At 34.5% G+C, this 23,199-nt stretch overlaps 1 protein-coding gene across 9 annotated transcripts in view; it reads right to left on the reverse strand.

The window, feature by feature from the left end:
- The window catches only part of LOC118660411 (muscular LMNA interacting protein), a 239,608-nt gene that overhangs the window by 76,545 nt on the left and 139,864 nt on the right, over nucleotides 1-23,199 (reverse strand). For all 9 annotated transcript variants that reach the window (XM_036317803.1, XM_036317801.1, XM_036317807.1 and 6 more), the window contains 4 exons: nucleotides 15,703-15,768; nucleotides 15,536-15,619; nucleotides 15,370-15,429; nucleotides 7,299-7,343 (listed from right to left, as the gene is read on the reverse strand). In XM_036317803.1, the coding sequence (XP_036173696.1) occupies nucleotides 7,299-7,343; nucleotides 15,370-15,429; nucleotides 15,536-15,619; nucleotides 15,703-15,768 (255 nt within the window). The remainder of the gene's footprint in view (nucleotides 1-7,298; nucleotides 7,344-15,369; nucleotides 15,430-15,535; nucleotides 15,620-15,702; nucleotides 15,769-23,199) is intronic.

Consider the following 23,199-nt stretch of genomic DNA (forward strand, 5'->3'; position numbering starts at 1 on the left):
TACCGTCCCAATAGAAATTTTCTCATTTTGAGGCAAACCATTCAGAGACACAATTTTCCACTTCTTCGTACGTTTTGAAGTGCTTCTCAGAAAGTACGTGTGCCATCGATCGGACGAAGTAGTAATCTGAAGGGGCAAGGTCTGAATAGGGCAGGTGGGTTAATACTTCCCAGGCAAGATCTTTTAACATGTCTTTAACTGGTTTTGAAGTGTGTGATGGTGCGTCATCATGAAGCAAAATTACTTTGCCATGTCTTCTGGCCCATTCTGGTCATTTTATGATCAAAGCGTGGATCAAATTGACTTGGATGTTCTTTGCCCTTAACATTGAAATCATCACTTTTAAAGCGTTTAAACCAGCATTCACAAGTATCTTGAGATGGAGTGAGTTCACCATAAGCTTCCTGAAGTATACGATAACTTTCAGCAGCACTTTTCTTCAAAATAAAGTAATGAATTAAAACTTCCCACAAATGCTCTTTTTTTGGCATGAAATTTGACATTTTTAATCGTAAAAATATCTATGATGTTAACACCTTCAGCAAATTTGACATGAAGTTTTGAAGCTTGTTGTCAATACAACAAAATAGCATACATATCAAATCGCATATATATCAACATACACTGAGTGGCCAGATGATTATGACCACCCCATCAGTACAATGAAGTGAATTAGTTTTGCAAATAATAATAATAATAAAACCTTGAGAGTATTTGCTTAGGAAGTTTTTAATATTCAGTATTTTTGGAAGTGTCAATGAAGTACTGATGGGGTGATCATAATAATCTGGCCACTCAGTGTATGTGTAACTCCATCTATTGAAAAAAATCTGCATTATTAACCGGTACACCTAGTAATATACTAAATAAATTGGCATTCATTTGGCTCTTTAATAAAAATGAGGATGATTTCCAAGGGAGAAATTGTGTTTCAATAAAAAAAATCATAATGCCCAGTTTGGGATATTACACTTCAATTCAGTTAAAAGTCTTCAAAGTTTTCTTTGTCACCTGTAAACTGAACTGAATCCTGAATTCTCCTAGTTTTCTTCAACCCTCCACACTAATTTCTCCTCTTTCTCCCATCCTTTGTCTTGGAATTACTGAGAACTTTTTTCTAAGGCCGTGTCCGCCGATAGGATTAATCTGATCGCCTGATGATATTACCAGGGATGTTCAAAATGCAGCCAAGGCGGATCTATCAGATTGTAGCTGCTTGCTTTCATTCCCGCAAAAGCCTTGAACCTAAAATCCTTCTCAACTGACAGCCTTACAGACTCAGAAACGGGTTTATAGCTTGCTCTGATCACTGAACTTTGGTTTTACTCCTGTTTTCAGAGGCATGTCCCTTACTAAATGCCTGGTTGTCGATGAGACATTGGGTATGGTGTACCTGGAGGCAGTCCTTTGTTTTCGCTCTAATAAATCTTGTTACTACACCTCAAATCCTCCTATGTGTGTGTAGCCCTGAAATGCATTTCCTGTGATACCGTGGAAAAATCCTTATTTCCTCTGGCACCAGTGTTTTTCTGTTCACCTAGTTACATTTTGCACATATAAGTAATAATGATTTCTTTTGAAATCTTAGTTTTTTCCCTTTAGTTAATTTTACATTGTTGCAATAGTGAGGGAATTCTCTATGAATTTCCTAAGTTAAATAATATCTACTATGAAATATGCTGAATTAAATGCATCTTGACTAAAACAGAAGTTAAATTTGTATCTCTGTATTAAAGGAAAGAAGAGGTTACACATTTAAAATAAACTATTTGCACAAGTTAACTATTTTACTAACATTTATCAGTACATTGTGTTAAAGAATATCAAACTATTAGAGGAAAAAGATAAAACTCTCAAGCAAACTTATTAATTAAATTAGGGAAAACCCAAATAACTTTGTATCCAGTCCCCAAAAGTCCCTGAAATTCCTTCACTGGGGATCATGACATAATAATTAAAGACTTTAGATAGCCCCAGTACATTTTTATTTCATCTAACATAACAGACTTCATATCAGTATTACAAGAAACTTCCCAGAGTAAGGACAGAGTTTAATGTGAACCTTGGGGTGGAGTAAATATCTATAAAGCCACCGCAGGTCCTTTACCGAAGAAAAAATACTGGCTTATTTGTATCCTTATGAATATAAGCCACTCTTTCAAGCAACCCAATGAGGTTAGACCTTTTGGGAAGCCCCCTTTTGCTTGCCTAATACAGATTAATTATGTTTGTTAAGTGTTATAGCTATATTTATGCTATCAAAATTGTAGCAATTAGTTTTCAAAGAGTGAGGGAATATTGTTTGGTGAGTTGAGCTTGGAGCCGTGAGTGCAGGGAGGAGGCTACTATATAGGAACAACTGCCTATCAGTCAACTAAACGAAGGTAGAGAAGCAACTTGAAGTACCTAAAAATGAACTCAAAGAAATTGGATTTGAACAACCCTAAGTTTTTGGTCACTCATATCTATTCCTGTTAATACTGACTGTGAAAGACACCGTTAGAGACGAGTGTAAGAATGTCACTCTGTGAAACAAAATCCCATGAGCTATATTCTATAGCCTAGATTATGGCACCATCATGCTTGAAGAAGTCTGAAGTGATGATGAGAAGAATACAAGGCATAAAACTTGCCTCATTAAATCCTTTCTTTCCCTCCTCACTAGAACCCAAATAATTATCTTCCATTTCCTCCTCATTCCCTTTCACATGCGCATAGCATAGAAATACTTCTAAACATAAAGGAAAGAAATAAGACAGATCAGTAGAGTGTAATGTCTTGCTTAAATTGTTTATAACTATTCCAGTAACTCATCTAATCTCTGCTTACATCCTATGGAAGCATATTTGAACCCACGTCTGGATTTAAGCGGATTGGATTTAAGTAAGTCACCTCAGCCTGAAATCCAATACTACATTAGTGCACATCACCTCTGAAACACTCCAGCCTAGCAACATTTCCAAGCACAGCAACAAGGGGAGTTTGTGAGCTGGCTAAATTGGAGACGATGACCTTTATATGAATATCTGTATATATAGTGGGGAATATTTTTAATAAAGTTTGACACTTTTTAATATATTGTGATATTTTGAAAGCAGTATGTATGAAATTGTAATGACATTTTCTGTCCCTCAAGCTCATTAAAATGAGATCTTACCTGCACACTATATAATATTCAATATTCTGTTATTTCTCTGACATTAAAAAGTAATCCGTGAAGTATAGACAGTTTATAATATAAGCTGTTATCAATAGAATGTGATTTCAACTACAGGGTTTTTTTTTATAAATTAGTAATAGGTCCAAATACTTGCCCTATTTTCTGAGGTTGCTCTTTATTAAGAGTATACTATGATTTTGAATTATATGAATGAAATGAATTTAAACTGGTATTAATTAATAAAAAAATAAACATTTACAAAGGTCAATGTAATGCAAAGAAAAAAAATGACATTCACCTCCAAAGATGATAGAATTATAAATTTAAATAGAAAATTATAAATTTAAATAGAAATAGAAATTTAAATAGAAAATTCATTCCTTTACATAGAGGGAAAGAAACTCTTTAAAAATGACTCTCATGAGAAATAATCACTCATAAATTACCTGATAAATTATGAGTTATTTTACATATAAGCAAGTGATTTAAAACACTAGAAATTTAGTAAAATATTATAATCAATTATCACCAAATATGAAATTATTTATTCAAAGTTTGACTAACAGTTTTGGGCATAAAGAACTTAAACCCAGACAATAAATACTTGTGGATAAAATATTTAAGGCAGACACACTATTCCCAGCTTCTGTAGGTTTACATGAGTATTAATGTCAAAGGCTTTGACATGTGGAAGACCTGGATTGGTTTTGCCTGTTGTGACTTCTGACACTTGATTCCTTCCTCTGTAAAATGGAGATTTTGTAATAACAATATCCACCTCATAGGATTAATGAAAGGTTACATGAGATAGTTAAACTTCTATGAAAGGTAAGATCTAAAATATTAGTTATTATTATTGTTGAATTTGGCACCTGTTAATAATAATCCAGTGAAATGTTGATGATAAATTAATATAATCAATCCCACAAAGTGACCAACGGAAACCATTCAACATGTCATTAGCCTAGTTTAATTTCTATTACACTTAAGATAACCTCAATTAAATCACAGTTGACCCTTGAACAATGTGGGAGTTAAGGATGCTGACCTCCTACATAGACAAAAACCCAAATATAACTTTTGACTCCTCCCAAGCTTAATGAGTAATAGCTTACTGTTGACTGGAACCCTTTCAGACAACTTAAGCAGTCAATTAACACATAATTTCATATGTTATATGTATTATATATTGTATTCTTACAATAAAGTAATTCAGAGATAAGAAAATGTTATTTTAAAAATCATAAGGAAGAGAAACTACACTTGTACTGTTTACTGAAATATAAGTAGACCTGCACATTCAAATGTGTGTTGTTGAAGGGTCAACTGTACTTTAAAATAACAAGGGTCAAGTATACCATGAATTAGAGAAACCTTTGGCTTTAATTTTTCTGACTTGATGGTGCTTTTAATGCTTCTGGGTCATCCTAGAAAACACTATGGGACATGGAACAATGTGTACAATAAATAATAAGAAAAGAAATCTAATTTTCTTGCATTGGCTTTCTTGTCTTCTCTTAATGGAGAAAAGACAGCCTTTCACCAAAGGCCCTCAAATTAGGAATTAGTCATATAATTTATCATTATTTAGTTAAACTATTTATAATCATCCAAGGAAATTTGGAAATCCAATAGACATACTGATACATTGAAAATTATCAACTTTATAAATTTGTTTTAACATTGACCAGTTCTCTGGCTAGCTCTCCTCTAATTTCTATAAGAAAGTATCTTGCTCATTTAATTGTTTAATGTCTTCCTCATTGTATGTTTTAGGAATGGGGCCCTTGTTCATCTCTCATCCCAGTGATTCTTCAGTATGGCAGACACACAATAAATATTGGTCAAATCAATGAAAAAATTTGGACAAATGAGTATTGGTGCTATTATTAAGTGATTCCTGTGTGTCAGAACTACATTAAGGGCTTTTCATACATTAGCCAACCTAAGCCTTACATTAACCAAATAAGGTTTTTAGTATCCCAATACTATTTATGAAAATAGTGACAAGTGTCTAGTAGTCATGATTTATAGACTATATATTATATTTTTAAAGAGCACCCAGAAATAGGGATTTCGAATAGTCTGTGCTAATCTGTTCAGGATATTCCCAAGGAAAACATTTTTTTTTTCTGTATCTAATTTGTCTTCCCCTTTTTTCCTCTGTGGTGCAGGAGTTGTTAACTTGTGTTACAACTTGAGTTGTAATCTAAGAATCTCATCCCTGCTTGAGTCTAATCTAAGAATCTTTACAAAGTCAGTGACACATGGAGTACCAACCAGGTATATAAGAAAGATGCCTACTTCCCTCAAAGTCTTAAAGAGAGAAGTAAGTATTGAAATATTACAGTCCATAAACTTCTCAGATTCAGACATCACTTAGTAAACATAATAATTGCAACCAAATATTTATAAGTGTGACATCAATGAATTGGTTTTTACCTTACACTAGAAAATTATCCCTTATAGTCTTTCAAAAGACATGAACATACTTGAGGTGTCACAAACAGCAATTCAAATGTCATATTGTAAGAGAAAGTCCAAAGCATAGCTTCTTACTCAAAAAGCAAATTTAATTAAAGTCAAGAATCTTATTTGAATCCAAGTTTATTATGTTTCTAGTTTATATTAAGTCTGTTTGATGATTCAGTGTAAACTTCAAGTGACTCAAAGGCTCTCACAAAGTTTGGGGCAAATGTTAATTGACTTTAAGGCTGATAACTAATTAAAGAATAATTTGAAATCACTGCTAACTATGGAGAATGAAGCAACCCCGCCAGAATTATACCAATTCCTGTCAAAATAACCACCCTCAGGTTTGGGAGGGGTGGGAGGAGGTATCAGCTTTTGTAAGGGCTTTTCATACATTATCCAACCTAAGTCTTACATCAACCAAATAAGGTTATTAGTATCCCGATATTATTTATAAAACTAAGAGGTTATGTGATTTTCTGGCATCAAACATTACCAAGCAGCAACTCTATAAATGTAAACTTGAGTATAGCCTACTAAATGCCTCCAGTCTTTTAAGTATTACTCCAAATGGCTTCTAATAACAACAAAAAAGATAACAGTGCAAACTTCTAGAAAATGCTCTAAGAGTGTTCCTACACATGTCCTCTAAACATCATTTCCTGAATGTGATAAAATTCAGTAATTTCACCCATATTATTATTTGCCTTACAGAGATTTAAATGAAAGCAGAAATTTTCCAATTGCAGAAAGGATAGGTTACAAAATATAAATGTAATAACTATTTACTCATGATCATGAAAACAAAATATTAGCAAATATTGTGTATAATAAAATAAATAATTTAATGATTTACATTAAACTTAAAACAAAACACTAATTAGGAAACAACCTTGTTTCCACTATAATACGTTTGGTTAGAAGCAGAAATGATAGATTATTAGGTGAATAAAGAGTAGGGATGGAGCCCTAACTGGTTTGGCTCAGTGGATAGAGCGTCGGCCTGCAGACTGAAGGGTCCCAGGTTCAATTCCAGTCAAGGGCATGTACCTTGGTTGCAGGCACATCCCCAGTAGGGGGTGTGCAGGAGGCAGCTGATCGATGTTTCTCTCTCATTGATGTTAACTCTCTATCCCTCTCCCTTCCTCTCTGTAAAAAATCAATAAAATATATATATATATATTTTTTTTTAAAAAAGAGTAGAGATGGAGTGAGGCCGTGTGTATGTGTATCCAGGACATTCAGAACCAGATCTCCATAATTAATTGAATCAAGGGTATCCCCATAATTAATTGAATCAAATAAACTGGCAATCTTACCGGAAATGAACAAATCAATGTTTCAATTATATGAGTTGTCTATTGTATAATAACCACAATAAACTATTATAGAAATGAGAATGCCATCTACAGTAAGCTTTGATATTAGAAAGACAGAAAGCAGGTGTTGAAGTTCTGCTTTACTTAGACAAAATATAGACCTCCCTTAAGAAGGAACTTACTCAATGAATTTACCTGACATAACCTGATTTTCCACATCTGAGTCAATCATACCAATTGAAAAAAATCAACCAATTCAATTTAAATGATTGTATAAATGAGTTGCCTCCAAAGCCTATATAAGCACCCATTTAAAAAGCAGAATGTATAATTATGAAGGGACTTACATATTTGGTTTCTCGACCAGCTGATCTCGGAACAGCTGTAGGTGTCTGTATGAAAATAAAAAAAAATTATAAAGCTAAAGTAATAAATAAAATAGTCTTAAAATATTTAACCTCTGGGATAAGTGTTCACCTATTTTTTCTTATTAAGACTTTCTAATCATTACTCCCTCTTTTCTATATAAAATCCTTTGTACCTTTGAAAATCATTTCATTAAACTACATCATTTTATTCTTCTTTTCATTACTGTTACCTATCAGCTTTCTGGTTAATTTTCCCTAGTTTATTGATGATGTTTATTCATGAATCATAATAGTTCCTTACATGATATTTTGTTACTTCAAATTCACGCAGAAACCTCTGCACTCTCAATTCTTCATGCTCCAAAGATATTCTCATCCACTCCATTTCAACCATTCATTTCTAGGACCATTCCTATACTTTGCCTTAACAAATAAAACGAGAAACTTCTAAAATTTCAATTTCTGACATTCTATTTTCAGAACTCTACCTCCTAGACACCATCTCCATTTCTCAAATATCCCTAATGTGACATTTCTTGAGCTTCAGCTTCACTGAGACTTCAAAATCATTAACCCTTACCAACTCCATTCAAGCTTCAGTACCTCTGAGCTTACATATATTGTCATTTTATACCTTAATCTCTCTTGCCTCTCTCTCTCCTTTGAATCCCTCCACCAACACACACACACACACACACACACACACACACACACACACACACACACACAACCTGGATGGACCTCATTATCCATTTTCTCTAAACTTGTAACTGAGAAACAAAATCTTACTGGGAAACTCTCTCAATCAGCTAATTGATGTCATTATAGATATCAGTAGTGATATTCAATTTCAATTGGGCATTCAATACTCCCTGGTAAACATGAATTTTTCTCTTGCAGGCTCATTTTCCCACTTTCTGAGAGCAATTGGCTATTTAATTTATTTATCAATTCAACAAATATCATTATGTATCTACTGTATTCCAGGAACTGTTCTGCACACTTCAGACTTATCCATGAATAGAAGAGACAAAGATGTCCTGCCCTTGGGAGCTTACATTTCAGCAGGAGATAGAATAAACAATAAAATTATAAATAAGTAAATTACAACATATGTTAGGAGGTGTCAAACTCAATAAAAAAAGGAGCGTAGAAATAATTTGAAGCCTAGGGTAGCAAATTTTTCCAAAGGAAACCTTCTTTGCTTTTGCCAAACACACACACATGTATATGACCACCGAAATGTTAAGAAAGTCAAGAGCACTGACGGCTTACAATTTTAAATAGGATAATCAATCCGGAGAAGGTGACATTTGAGCAAAGATTTGAAGGAGGTGAGAAAATTGGCTATGTGGGTATCTAGATATAAAGCATTCCAGCAAGATAAATAAGTGTAAAGTCCTCATATTAATTTCCACCTTTGAAAATGTTGGCTAAGGAACTCAGAACAATCCTGTCATAATAGGTAATAACAAAGTTGAGCAAAATATTGGAAAATATTTTTTAAAAAAATCAGTGAGTTATTAAGAATGAAGAATTTGGGGGCAAAATCAGGAGAAGTTGGGAATCTGAAAAGAGAAGTTAGGCATTTGAGATCTGCTTTTGCCTTGCGGGTGTTTGCAAATACTGTTGAGTTGCTTGAGAGCTGATCCAAACATTTGACATTATCAGAGGTGTAGCGAGATAAAAGTCAGAGTCCCCAGAGCCAAAAATAGATTGAGGCCCAGGAGTAAGAGTGATCCAGATCTCATATAGGCTTCAGCCTGACCTCAAAGCATCTAAAACTGATTGTTTAGGAAAAAAAATCATCTCAAAACCTTAGATTAAATTAAGGTAATTCTCTTTTGCTAGAGTTCCTTGTGTCTGACAGCAAAGACTCTCATAGGAAGATAATATCTACTTGAATACATTTTCAAGTAGAAAATCCAACACACAATCAGATTCAGAAAAATAAAGAGGTAAGACAATGTGAGAATGAGCAGCAATAATAAACTAAAAAACACCCATAAAGAATCTAGAAATTGGTTTTCTTAGAACCAGACCAAAAAACCACCAGACTTATCCATATTGTTTGAGGTAAAAGTGAAGCTTGGGAATTTTTACAGGGAACCAGAAACTATAAAATGTGATATAGTTGATTGAAAAAGAGCTAAATGTGCTGAGGTAGGAGCACAGCATCTTCAAGGTCCAACAAGGAGGCAAGCAGGACTAGAGAAAATGGGTAAAGGGGACATTGGAGAACAGATCATGCAAGTGTGTTGGAAGGTCAGGTCCCAGAGGCCCTCCTGGGGTCTTGTGAGGATTTTGGCTTATATTCTGAGGGAAATGTGTAGGCACTGCTAGTTTTAAGCACAGGAGGGTCACAATCTGATTTATTCTTATCAAAGGATACTAATTTGAATTAGGCTCTAGTTTCCTTGCCCCTGTCAAGGTCTTTCATCCATCAAGATCTCCCTTTGTTTTGTATAAACAGTACCTCCCACTGTACTGAATCAACATATTAGCATACCAACTTGCTCTTGTCATTTTCAGCTTTAAAAGGCAGACAGAAAATTCTTCCTGGACCCCACTACTGACCCAATTTCCTTCTCCCCTTCACAGCCCAAGTGTTTGTTTTACACATTCATAAGAGATAAAGACAGCAAAGAGGTAGTGAAAGGGAGTGAACCTGAGGGATGGTGCAAAGAAGAATGCATGGGGATAACATGGAGGTGGCCCTTCAGCCTGACTGAAGAGAAGGAAACAGCTCACTTTAGGTTGGACAACTGGCCAGCCTCTGATGAGTCCCTTTCCTGATCCATTCCTGGGTAATGGCAACTGGGACAGGAATTGGGAAAGAGGAGTATGGAGTTCCATAAGCAGAGGTACAAGGAGACAAAGGTGAGTGTCACTGAGGAAGGAGGAAGTGGCAAGTGAAAAATTACTGATATTATGGAATTTCTATATTCTGAGACACATGCACCTCCTACTCACCCACACACAAAATAAATCTTATCTAATAAAAGGGTAATATGCAAATTAACCATCACTCCATCACAAAGATGGTGGTGTCCATAGCCACAAGATGGCAGTGCCCAGTCCTCTCAGCCCTGCTGGAGTCCCCCAGTCCCGGAGGGGGAGAAGGGCGGGGGAGGGAGGCAGCCACTGAGAGCGGGTAGCATGAGTGGCCTGGTGGAATGCTTGCTTCATCACCACGGCAATGAGGCAAGCATTCCACGCCCAGCCACAGTGGGCCTCTGGCCAGGCCGGGCACAGAATGCTTGTGTTGCTGCAGGCCAGGCTGAGGGACCTACCCCCTCCCCCACCATGCAAGAATTTCGTGCACTGGGCCTCCAGTAAATATAATAAAACAGAATGAGGAAGCTAGGAATTAAGCTTTTAGTTCCTGCCACCCCAGGCATCAGGCATACATATAGCCAAGCTAGCTGATATACCCAGAGATATTTGAGTTTCCATGGAAAATCTACAGGACATCTGAAAAATGAAAATACTGTAAAAGAAAAACAGTGGTCCAGCCATTTTACCTGTAGATCTTTACACAAGAGAAATGAAAGTGTATGAAAATACAAAGTCTGATTTGCAAATGTTGTTAGCAGCTCTATCAGTAACACTCCCAAATTAGAAATAACCCAACTGTCCATAATTGGCAAATAGTAAATATATAGTACAACCACAAAATGGAAAGCTACTCAGCAAAAGAAATAAATGAACGATTGATGCATGCAAAAATATGAATGAATCGACTCAGCTGCTTCTACCAAGTATAAAAAGTCAAACTCAAGAGACTATATACTGTATAATTCTGTTTATATGACATTTGAAAAGGCAAAAGTATAGAGACAGAGAAAAGATCAGTGGTTACTCAGCACTTGAGTTGTAGAGAGAGAGAAAGAGAGATACCACAAAGGAGCAAAAGGGAACATTCTCGTATGATGGAAGTTTCTTGTATCTTAGATGTAGGAGGTGGTCACATAACTGTATCCTTTGTCAGAAGTCATATACACTGAAAGGATAAGTTTTAAAGTAAGTAAATTATACCTCAATAAACCTGACTTGAAATAAAATAACAATATATGCTACAAAAAAGAATTTTACATAGGCATTGAAGTATAAAATAGACAATGAACAAATTTTTGAACTGGAATATCAGATCTAGGAATCCTCTCGAAGGAATTAGAGAAATAATAAATAGAATAAATATTTAAAGATTAAAAGATATGGAATACCGAAGCAAAAGTGACAATATCAGTATTATAAAAGCCCCAGCAGGAAAGAAACATTTGGAGAAAAAAAAAAAAGGCTAAACATTATCCTGAATGTAAGAGGAAGAAAAAATTAAAGACTCCAAGTAAAAGGTCAAAGAGAATACCAATCCAGATACATAAAAGAAAAAAATGCACACCTAGACACATTATAGGAAAAATCAGTCACATTATAGATAAAGATAAAATACTAAAAGATTACAGTACCACTCTGTAAATGATCACTCTATAGAAGAGGAGTGAATATTATACTGACAAAATACTTCACAAGAATGTTACTGAAGTAAAAGAGCCTGGGGTAAAAAGTATTGAAGAAAGAGGATCTACACTTTTATGTCCAGAAAAACTATAATTTAAATGAATAGGAGGGAGGGGGCTTTTTCAGAGACAGAGGTTATAGAATCAACACAATCAGACCTCTTGAATACAATTTTCAGCAAAATTCCAGGAAGAAAAAAGTAAATCCACGATTAAGCTATAAATTTGTAAGGAATGAGGATCTAAATAAAAAATAAGTATCTAAATAAAGAAGAGATTAATAAAAACATCAGCATAATAGTTCAAATATAAGTCCAAAATATATTAACAAATTTTGTAAGTATGTAACCTGATTTTAATACTTACCTAATTGGGGGGAAAATATATGTAAGCTTTAAAATGATAGAAAAATAAACATAATTATTGTCCTTAATAATTTATGTGTAACTAAAAAACTAACAAAAATATAAAGTAAAATTTTCAAAAGGTTTCAAACCAGTATATGTCAAAATATCCAAAGGAAAGCAGGAAAGGCAAAAAAAGAAAATATTTTAAGTAGAAAATGTAAAGTGAGATAGCAGAAATTAGTATTAGTAGTAATTATAAATGGCTTAAGGTCTCAGATAAAAAGAAACTCAGATTGAATACAAAAGTGATATCCAGAAATGTTGTCCTAAAGAAAATAAAACTAAAGAGTTCATAGAAAGATAAAAATAAAGTTTTAAAGTAATATATAAATAAAGGAATAAAAAATTAAAACATGAATTTAAAATTACATATATAAGATCACTATTTAATAGGAGACTAAAAATGGAATATTGGGTTAAAAAGAATTATAAATGCTAGTAAAAGTTATTTTAAAAAATGAGAATGAGCACCAACACATAAGAAACAGCAATATAGTTTCAAAAAATGTCAGATTTAATAAATACTTCTCTAGGCTTAGCTTTCTTTCCCTCTGGCAGCAATCACAGCAATTACATTCTCTTCAATACTCTCTTCTTGTAGCTTCATGATACCATACTGCTCTGATTTTTTTATACAGTGGGTTTGTTCTTCTCCTTTGCAGGTTCCTGCTCCACCTTCTTAATTGTACCTGCAATGTTTTGTTCCTTGGATTTCTGTACAGGGAGCTCACAACATCCATGTTCTAGTCATCCCCAAATCTCTCCTACTACCACCAGATACATAAGTGTAAGTCCCTCTTGCAACATACCTCAAAGCCACCTCAAAAACAAACATCAACTCTCTTTCCTCCACCACACAGTGCCTCCTTCACGGTCATCTATGCTCAAGGAAGAGACCTGGTGCTCACCCATGGTTCTTCTCTCCTTCACACTCAATCCAAACCTGCAGCAAGTCTGAAATCTCTCTCATACCCACGTACTGCTCTCTGGCAATGAACCGACCCTACCCAGGACAACTTCATTGACTGCCTCTCTGATCTCAGTTGCCTCCTCACAGCACCCATTGTGATCTTTTTCAGTGGTTTCATATTACATCCCCCATAGTTTTATGTCTTCCCATTTTTCTTGTAACCCAAACTTCATGCCATGGCATACAGGTATCGTCACTGTCCCTAGCCCACCTTCTAAATCTCATTTTACGTGGTTAACCCCTGGCTCACTAGGCTGCAATCACACTTGTCTTCATCTTCACACAGTAAGTGCTTTACTGGCTCAGGAAATTTGCATATGCCTGCTCCTCTGCCTGAAAATTATTCTCCCTGATCTTTCTTGGTTGGCTTTTTTCCATCTTTGGTGTCAGCTTGAATTCTACTTTCTGATTACTATATCCAAAGTATACCTCTCTAGGTTACTCTGCCTTGTTCACCATTATCTCCCTAATGTCTCACAGGGCCAGGCCCATAGTAGGTGCTTAATAAATATTTGTTGAATGAAATAATTGCCTTAATAACAGTGATGTAGAATAATGTTTTTAAACACTATAAGCATTAAATATTTGTTAAATAAATCAGTAGTTAAGGTGTTTATTCACATATTACTATTTAAATCATATTCCCATTATAGTTAATTAAAATATATTTTAAAATTTACATATTATTTCTTTGGCAAAGCAAAGAAAGTTTTATACTTTTAGATAAAAAGACAAAATATACAACTAAACATTTAATAAAAACATAAACTACAATTATTCATTTGTAGGTTCTCTCTGCTAAAATAGAATTTTTAATGGTTACTAAGTTTCTATGTCATTATTAATGGACTAGAGGCCTGGTGCACAACATTCATGCACTTGGGAGGGAGGGGTCCCCTCAGCCCAGCCTGCGCACTTTAGCAGTCTGGGAGCCCTCAGGGGATGTCCGACTAACGGCTTAGGCCTGCTCCCCGTGGAGAGGGGGCCTAAGCCACAGTCAGACATCCTTAGCGCTGCCACAGAGGCAGGAGAGGCTCCCGCCACCACCACTGCGCTTACCAGCCATGAGCCCGGCTTGTGGCTGAGCAGCATTCCCCCTGTGGGAGTGTTCTGACAACCAGGGGGCAGCTCCTGCATTGAGCATCTGCCCCTTGGTGGTCAGTGTGTGTCATAGTGACTGGCTGTTCCGCCATTCAGTTAATTTGCATATTACCCTTTTATTATATAGCATATTTGTCTATAATGTTCCAATTGGTAATTAGGATTACTCTTCTAATTATAAGCAATTTCTACATTTAAAACCTACTTTATACATACAGTGTCCAATTTTAAAAAAGAACATGCAAAAAGTATACTAATTCCAAGAGAGAATATAAGGCTGACAAAAAAACACAAAACTAACAATTATCCATAAGGAAAAACACAACCATTTTAAAATTTGGATGAGTAGGTCCATATTAAGCATTCAAAAAATTTTGGAAAAATGTAGCATTTTATTCCAACAAATAACATTGGCTACAATTATAAGAAGGAAATAGTTAATTATGTAAATGCAACAATTAATGCTTTAGTAATGCCATAAGAATCTCAAATATCCATGCTTCTTTCCCTCTGAGTCAAAGAACAATGAAATAAATTTCAAAAGAAAAGACATTCCAGAAATACTTGTGTTAAAGCTCTTAGACTAATGCTACTTTAGCCTACTTCATTTTCCACTTCCATAATTCTAAGTGGCTGTGAATTACTTAGGTATTGAAGGTAGGGTTTGAGATGAGATTAGGCAACAGATTCTACATGCAGTTACTTCCATTTAGCTCCCGCAAATACCAACATATAACAGAATCTAATGTGTTGGTTTGAACTTATCCTATACATAGTTAAAAACAGATTTTACTTTGCAACCCTTACACACATACCTGTATATGTAAACAAATTGAAATAAATTTCAATAATACAGGCACTACTTAGAATAGAGTCTGCTATTTTACATTCTTACTATTCTATTTTTAAAATGCTATTTACTAACAAAATAATGCTGATTGCTATCTATTAAATTAACTTCCCAATTCACTATTGGGCTTTGACCTGAAGCTTAAAAATTACTGCTATAGAAACTCTCATGGTTCAGTAAATTATATTAAACACATACATACTTTGGTAGTGTCAGAACCCAACAATTTCTGTAGAGAACTTGAAGGAGAACCAGAAGAATGCTGGAAAATAAAAAGGACAAGCCTATGATGCATCATACTCAAGTAGAGTTAAATGAAGAGAAGCAAAGCAAATGTTTGAATTGCACATTCTAGTCTAAGGCATTACCATAGACAAGGAATCCTGTAAGACCTTATCAATGGTAGCACAGAGCTCTTCAGTTTGCTGCCTGAGCTGTGCAGGGAAACAAAACTGGAAGAATTGAAACCAGGTACTGAGTTAGCAATGAGTTTTGGGATTGCACTTCAAAAGCAGGGGTAATATGAAGTCATTACCTCCAGAGGTGGGTCTAATGTGTTGTCCTTGGAGATGTTTTCAGTTTTGACCGGTTCATCTAGTGCCTAATGGTAAATGAAATAGTTCTTATGTGAGGCTTTTAGTCAAATATAATTGTCATAGAAAAGTCTCTTCAAAAAAATCCCTGTGTATCTCAATATTTCCAAGAAATAAATCTTCAAATAATTTGATGAGCTCTCCTCTGACATATTTTCTCTTGTGGAATCAAAATATATATTATAAGATGTTGGAATAAAGAAAGGAGGCTGAGTCCAGCAAGAGTGGCTCAGTGGTTGAGCATTGGCCCATGAACCAGGAGGTCACGGTTCAATTCCCAGTCAGGGCACATGCCCAGGTTGTGGGCTTGATCCCCATTGTTGGGCGTGCAAGAGGCATCCAATCAACGATTCTCTGTCATCATTAATGTTTCTATCTCTCTGTCTCCTTTCCCCTCTGAAATCAATAAAAATTGTATATTAAAAAAAAAAGAAAGAAAGGAGGCTGAGTTTTTAAACATACAAACTAGAACTTAGACATCTTATACATCTAGATGAGCCCTGTTCCCTTCAAAGCAGTTACCTTGAGAAACTACCCACAGAAATAACAATGATATAGGCATTTCTCAAAGTATATAAAAACTATTCTTAAGAAAATGCTTCAGAACCAGTTTATAAGAAACATACACACAGAATTTTTAAATCTTGCCTCATTTGTAATCATTTATATAACAAAAAGTCTTGGCTACTTTATTCATCTTACTTCGACTTGGCCTCAAATGACATTTAACTATTTTCAAACTGTAACAACTACTATGAGGTTGTTTTGTGCAATTCTTCTAATTTTGTGTAAGTTTAATGTACACTTTTGGAACTTACTTTGTTTTTTGTTATTATTTAACTGGTTTGTCAAATTATGATTGACATACAAAAACCTATATTTAATGTACACAACTGATGAATTTGGAAATAAGTATACATCCATAAAACTGACTCCACAATCTAGGCCATAAACATATCCATCACCACTCAAAATTCCTTACTACCTTATTTCTTTTTCCATGTAGTTATATATTCAGTCACTCATTTACACATAAGATTCCATTGTATGCATATTTCACACAAAAATGGATATTTTCTTCTGCTGCTGGATTTTTGAAGTGTCCCCAATTTTTACTATTATAAACTGTAATAACTATCATCCATGTACACATTTCTTTTTAAAAAAATATATTTTATTGATTTTTTATAGAGAGGAAGGGAGAGGGATAGAGAGTTAGAAACACCGATGAGAGAGAAACATCGACCAGCTGCCTCCTGCACACCCCCTACTGGAGATGTGCCCACAATCAAGGTACATGCCCTTGAATGGAATCGAACCTGGGACCTTTCAGTCTGCAGGCCAACACTCTATCCACTGAGCCAAACCAGTTAGGGCAATGTACACATTTCTTTAGACACACATTTGTAGTTTTAAGATTAAAGTACCTGCACAATAGTGTAATCATGGAGAGCCACCTTATCAGATATTCTCAAATTGTCCTTTGAAATGAATAATCTTATACTCATCACTAGAGGTCCGGTGCACAAAATTTGTGCACAGGAGTGGGGTCCCCTCAGCCCAGCCTGCACCCTCTCCAATCCGGGACCACTCGGGGATGTATGACTGCCGGGTTAGACTTCTGGTTTAAACCAGCAGTCGGACATCGCTCTCACAATCCGAGACCACTGGCTCCTAACTGCTCACCTGCCTGCCTGCCTGATTGTTCCTAACTGCTCCGCTGCCAGCCTGATCACCCCTAATCAATTCTGCCTGCTGGCCGAATTGCCCCTAACTGCCCCCCCTGCTGGCCTTGTCACCCCAAACTGCTCCCCCTGCTGGCCTGGTTGCTTCCAACTTCCCCACCCCCCACCCCCACCAGCCTGGTTGCCCCATGCAGCCTACTGTTCAGTCATTTGGTCATCCCTCACTAAACCCCTGCCAGCCTTGTTGCCCCACACAGCCTGCTGTTCCGGCATCTGTCTGGTTGTTTTGGTCGTGATGGCCTCTGGCATTTTATATATTAGGATAGCAATGAATTAGAGGTCTTATTTTCACACTAAAAAAATGTTAACATCCTGATGTACATCTCTCTTGAGATTTCATTTCCCTGATAATTTTTGAGGTTGGGCTTCTTTCATACGTTTATTCCCCTCTTCTTCATTGACACGATTTCATTTATCATTTGCATGGATGTAAGCTGTTCTATATTCTACTTTATTCTCTGTCAATAGCATACTTTTAAAACAAATCCACAGTGAGCCTGTCTATCTGAGACAGACAACAGATTGCATTCTTCAAAATGCTTTATCTAGTTCTTAGCCCTTTTCTCTTTTACTCTACTTATATGATACATTTGTCAGGCTGAGAACCCTATCACTTTGCACATAACTTAATTATATTGCATCATAATTACTTTTCAATTGTAGCTCCACCTTACTGGAAAATTTTTCCTATTTCAATTGGGAAAATATGGTATTTATTTTTGTATATTCAGGAAAGAGCACTTGATAAGTGCTCAGTAAAAATCTTTAGGATGGCTTGAAAGGGTAAACTGGCAAGTAAATGAACTTAATTAAAGACTCATTAAAAAAAATGTGGTTTTGCCGAAACCGGTTTGGCTCAGTGGATAGAGCGTCGGCCTGTGGACTGAAGGGTCCCGGGTTCGATTCCGGTCAAGGGCATGTACCTGGGTTGCGCGCATATCCCCAGTAGGAGATGTGCAGGAGGCAGCTGATCGATGTTTCTCTCTCATCGATGTTTCTAACTCTCTATCTCTTTCCCTTCCTCTCTGTATAAAATCAATAAAATATATTTAAAAAAAAAAATGTGGTTTTAATACTCCTTAGTAAAATGTCCTAGAGAAGTAGTTTAAACTCTTTAAATATTTTAACTAACAAATAAATAATTCTTTTCCCCATATTTTGATTAAATTTGTTCAAAGATCTGAGCATACAATCAGTGTTGATTTAATGAGAGAATTTTTTTTCAGATAAAACCATTGAAGGCTAATATCCTGGTTACTCTGTGGGAACTTATAGGCAAACACAACTTTCATTTGGGCTATTTAAAATGCTGACATTTACTCAAAGAACAAAAATAAATCTATGCAGAATGATTGGAAAATTAAGGAAGATAACGGGTATTAGGTCATTAATGTGCTGAAACTTTGAAATGGGACAATACTAAGCCTGCATTAAAATTTGGAAGGGCATTATTTTGAGTTGAAATAGCTTTAAAATTTAGTAGAATTGATTTTTTTATTGACAAGAATTTATCAAAGTGCATCTTGATCTACTCTTTTTAGCAGCCATTAAAAGTAGTTTCTTTCTCTATAGTAAAAAAAATACTAAAATTAAATATATTAAATCTCTATTAACAGGAAATATGATCATCGATTGCTTTTTCACAACTTAGCCAGCAGAATTGTATTGATGTTTCTTTATATTTATTCATTTTGAGTGAAGTTCTCTCAGATATTCTCCGATAAAATATTTTTATTAAAAACATATATTTGTCTACCAAATTGGACTATAGTCAAGTGAGGCATAATTGGGACATGCTTTGAATTCCATTTCCAGAGTCTTAGTTAATATATGTTATCAGAAATATGTTCATTAAAAATAGTGATATTTTGCTTGGGACAGACAACTTTGTGGCCCCGTTTTTAAATTTTTTTTTAAAGGGAACTATTAAATCTGACGTTTAAAATAAAATAGTTTTGAGATCCATACTACATTATCATTAATAGCTAAGAATTATGAGCAAGCCTTGTAAGTCCAAGTCCTCATGGGGATAGATGTCAATAAACTGTAATCGGTGTTCCCCCAGCAAAGGGAGCATCTCTGATGGAATTGCAAACAATTTTTCGTCAGGTTTATTAAATCAGTCTAACCTACTACTCTCTCGAAATAGGACTAAGTTCTAAAAAATGTCTAAAGATAGAGTGCGCAGTTGCACTCTAAATAGAGTTAGAAACTTAACTGCTTTCAAAGGAAGAATAATCTAAAAGGGTTTATGAAACTTTTTGTGATGCCAACTCTATCTAATTGGGTTGGATTTCAAAAAGTTCATGGGCAAGTTACTATATTTTAGTAAGGATCGAATTAACCATCCAATTCAGCAGCCTACTAGCCCCACTGCTTTAAGGTATCTACTTGGCATCTGTGATCATTAAAATCTTCACAGAGCTGTGAGGATAGTCAAGTACTCAGCTTAGTGTCTGATACACTAGCCGTTACTATGGCAGCCATTGTGACTATACTCTTTAATTGTTAAAAGGTGCCAAGTCTAAAACCAAGTCACTTCTTTTATAGAAGAAAGGCCCTTATATCTTTTCCATGGAAGCAGAATTGATAAGGCTATTCTACCCTAAAGAAAGATTCTTAAGTGTCATCATCCCAATTGCCATACACCAGACTCCTTTATTTTTATATCCTCTGAACAAAAGCTTGTCTTAACATCCTGTGGAATAAAATTGGATATTTTAGAGACATACTCAGCTATAAACTAAATTAATTGATTCAATAAACCTTTAGCAAAAATCTATATTCTCTCAGATAGCTCATGATAAAAAATAAAACAAGCAATATGCATAATTAAATATGATTTGCTAAGTGTTTTAAAAGAGCTATGTGCATGGTAGACAACTGCCTAAGGAGAACCAATCGGTTTAGAATTGGGTCCTGGCACCTCTCCATTGCTAAAGAAATTGGGAACGCATTCACTATTTACACTAATCTAAATTAAGAGATGTCTCTCTAGTAGAGGCCATATGCTAAGTTAGCAACCAGATTTTGTTAAATTTTTCAGACACACAGAGATCCTCAAATAGTCTTACCCAAAGACATATGTTTAAGCACATTGGAGTTTACCAACTCACATCTTAAAAAATTAAACTAGCAACTTAGAATAAATTGGTTTGACAGCTGATGAGATATTTCAAATCTTTTAAGTTTTTATATTTTTGCATAGTCTTCAAAGTGGTTGTTTATTTTCCTTCTACCCCAAATAAATTTTATCCCAGAAGTTTTGTTTGAATAATTAATACTGTAATTTATATATGCTATTTATAAAATTGAGCTCCTCTAGAATTTTTCTTTCAAACATGTGTAGCTTATGAATTAAAAGTATCTTTAAAATGCCATTTGTTGGATAGTAATGTCATTTGTTGTAAAACAGTAGTGATATAGCCTTGATTTTATCCCAAAGAATACTTGTGAGGAAAATAACAAAGAATTCAAATTATTTTTCAAGAAGAAATGTTATACTATTATTGAAAAATATTAATTACTCGAGACAATAAAGATCCATATTATATGATTTCATGGAAATATTCCCACCTTCATCTTTCCTTTCCTGAACACAAGTGCACAGTGAAAATAATAATCCATTTATTTAGAATATCAATATGTGCTCTGCAGTTTAATTTTAACTTTTTATCCACTGCTATCAAACTCAGATGATAAAAAGAAAGCTTCGTCAATAAGAGATACTTTTAACATTCTCTGAGAGCAATACGCAAATAGAGACTAAAAAATAATGTCCACATCAAAATTATTTTCTCTACAGAGTTCAGTATATTGTTGAACATATTGTAATAAGTTCTGTAGACAGCCGCAAATGCAAAGTAATCTGATTACTTTGTTCCTGCTTTATAATCACTTGTATTTCATCCTCATCTCAAGCTTGGACATGATTATTAGCAGCAGATGAAGCCAAAGACCCTGAAGCAAACATGTTAAAAGGTGATGCTTACATTTAGCGCTTCCTATAAAGCTTTAGTTTAAGACAAGCTAAAAATGCTTTCCTTCTAAACGTACATAGGAAAAAAAGATAGAATACTGAATATGCTATAAATTTCAGTTTTGATGCAGAAAATAAATTATAGAACAGAAGTACCAGAAACCTCATATCCCCTGCCAACAAAATGTACTCTTTTGAAAATTATGTGCTTCATCTAGGGGTGATTAAATCTGAAAGCAATCCAGTGATTCAATGATGGCTTAATGTCTCATGGTAAGGGATGCCTGTGTTTGAATTTGGAGAAAATCTGGCTTTTAAAAATAGTGTTATTTTTAAGCAACTCTGGTTCCTTACTAATAATTGCTATACTATATCCTATAAACATAATGTTGTTTAAAATGTCAACCATAGGTTTAATTTGACTGGGGGAGAGAATTAATTGTTGAATTAAGGCTTGAATCAATTGTTAGCTATCTCTTCAAGACATTCTACAGTATATAGATGCTAACTGATTATTATAGTGAGACTACAGCATTACCCTACACTTTAAAGGTGGCGTTCTTTGTTATATTAAATGGATCTCAAAAAAGCTTCTGTGATTTAAAATATTACATAATGCTAATACTTTCCAAAATAGATGAGCTTCTGATTATTATTGTCTTAATTTTCTCACTCAATTCAGAAATAAAACCCTGCGATTTAAACATCATAGGATGAGTTCTATTGTATAAACCAGCAATTTTCAACCTTTTTTCATCTCACTGCACACATAAAGTAATTACTAAAATTCTGTGGCACACCAATAAATACATTTTGGCCCATCTGACAAAAAAAAAAAAGGTATCATTTTGATCTGTTCACACTGGATGGCTATTGTTGTGTTGGCTGTTATTATATTTGACAATCTAAGGGAAAAGAGGTCAGTGCCCCTGACAACATAGTAAGGTATTGCATGTTTTAAAAATTCTTATGACATGCCACTTGAAAATTGCTGGTATAAACAGATAGGTAAAAAGGTCTAAATTACCAGATTTATTTTTTTTTTAACTACAACTATGAAAAGAGCAACACAATAGTATTCGAGAAATATTAGTGGAAATGGAAATAAGCTCTCATAAAATCTTGTGATAATACTTTTGCTATTTAAAAATTCTTACAAAGTAAAGTTTCTTATTGAGGAACATGTACTATGGAAAAGCCAGAAAAAATATGTGGAATTATACAAAGGCTCTAAAGCAAAAACAAACATCGAATCATATCATGAGATCTTTGAGCAATTCATGGTCCAAAAATATTTATGATCCAAAAATAATTTATCTTAGCCAAGAGATAATTACCCACATTATTGCTTGTATAATAATCAATCCTCTCTAGAATAATATTTTAAATTAGGCATCATGACATTTACATTTTGGTGTACAAACAACAAAAATAATAATTTTCCTAAAAAATATGTTTTATTCAAAATTGAAAACACAAAAACTCTCCCATATGAAGTTGTATTAGATTAAATATATAGTGATACCACCATACACATTGATGAAATAGATCTGTGATAAAATTAGAAATTAAGTTAATGGTTCTTCACTTTTAATGACTAAGAGATTATAATGCCTAAAATCCATTTAATTGGAAGAGAGCTGGCAGACAGAAATTTTGGAATGAATAATGCCATCCAACTTTATCTTACAAAAATTTTTCAAGAAGTAACTGTT

This window comes from Myotis myotis, unplaced genomic scaffold (assembly GCF_014108235.1).
Source record: "Myotis myotis isolate mMyoMyo1 unplaced genomic scaffold, mMyoMyo1.p scaffold_m19_p_7, whole genome shotgun sequence".
NCBI classification, from domain to species: Eukaryota; Metazoa; Chordata; class Mammalia; order Chiroptera; family Vespertilionidae; genus Myotis; species Myotis myotis.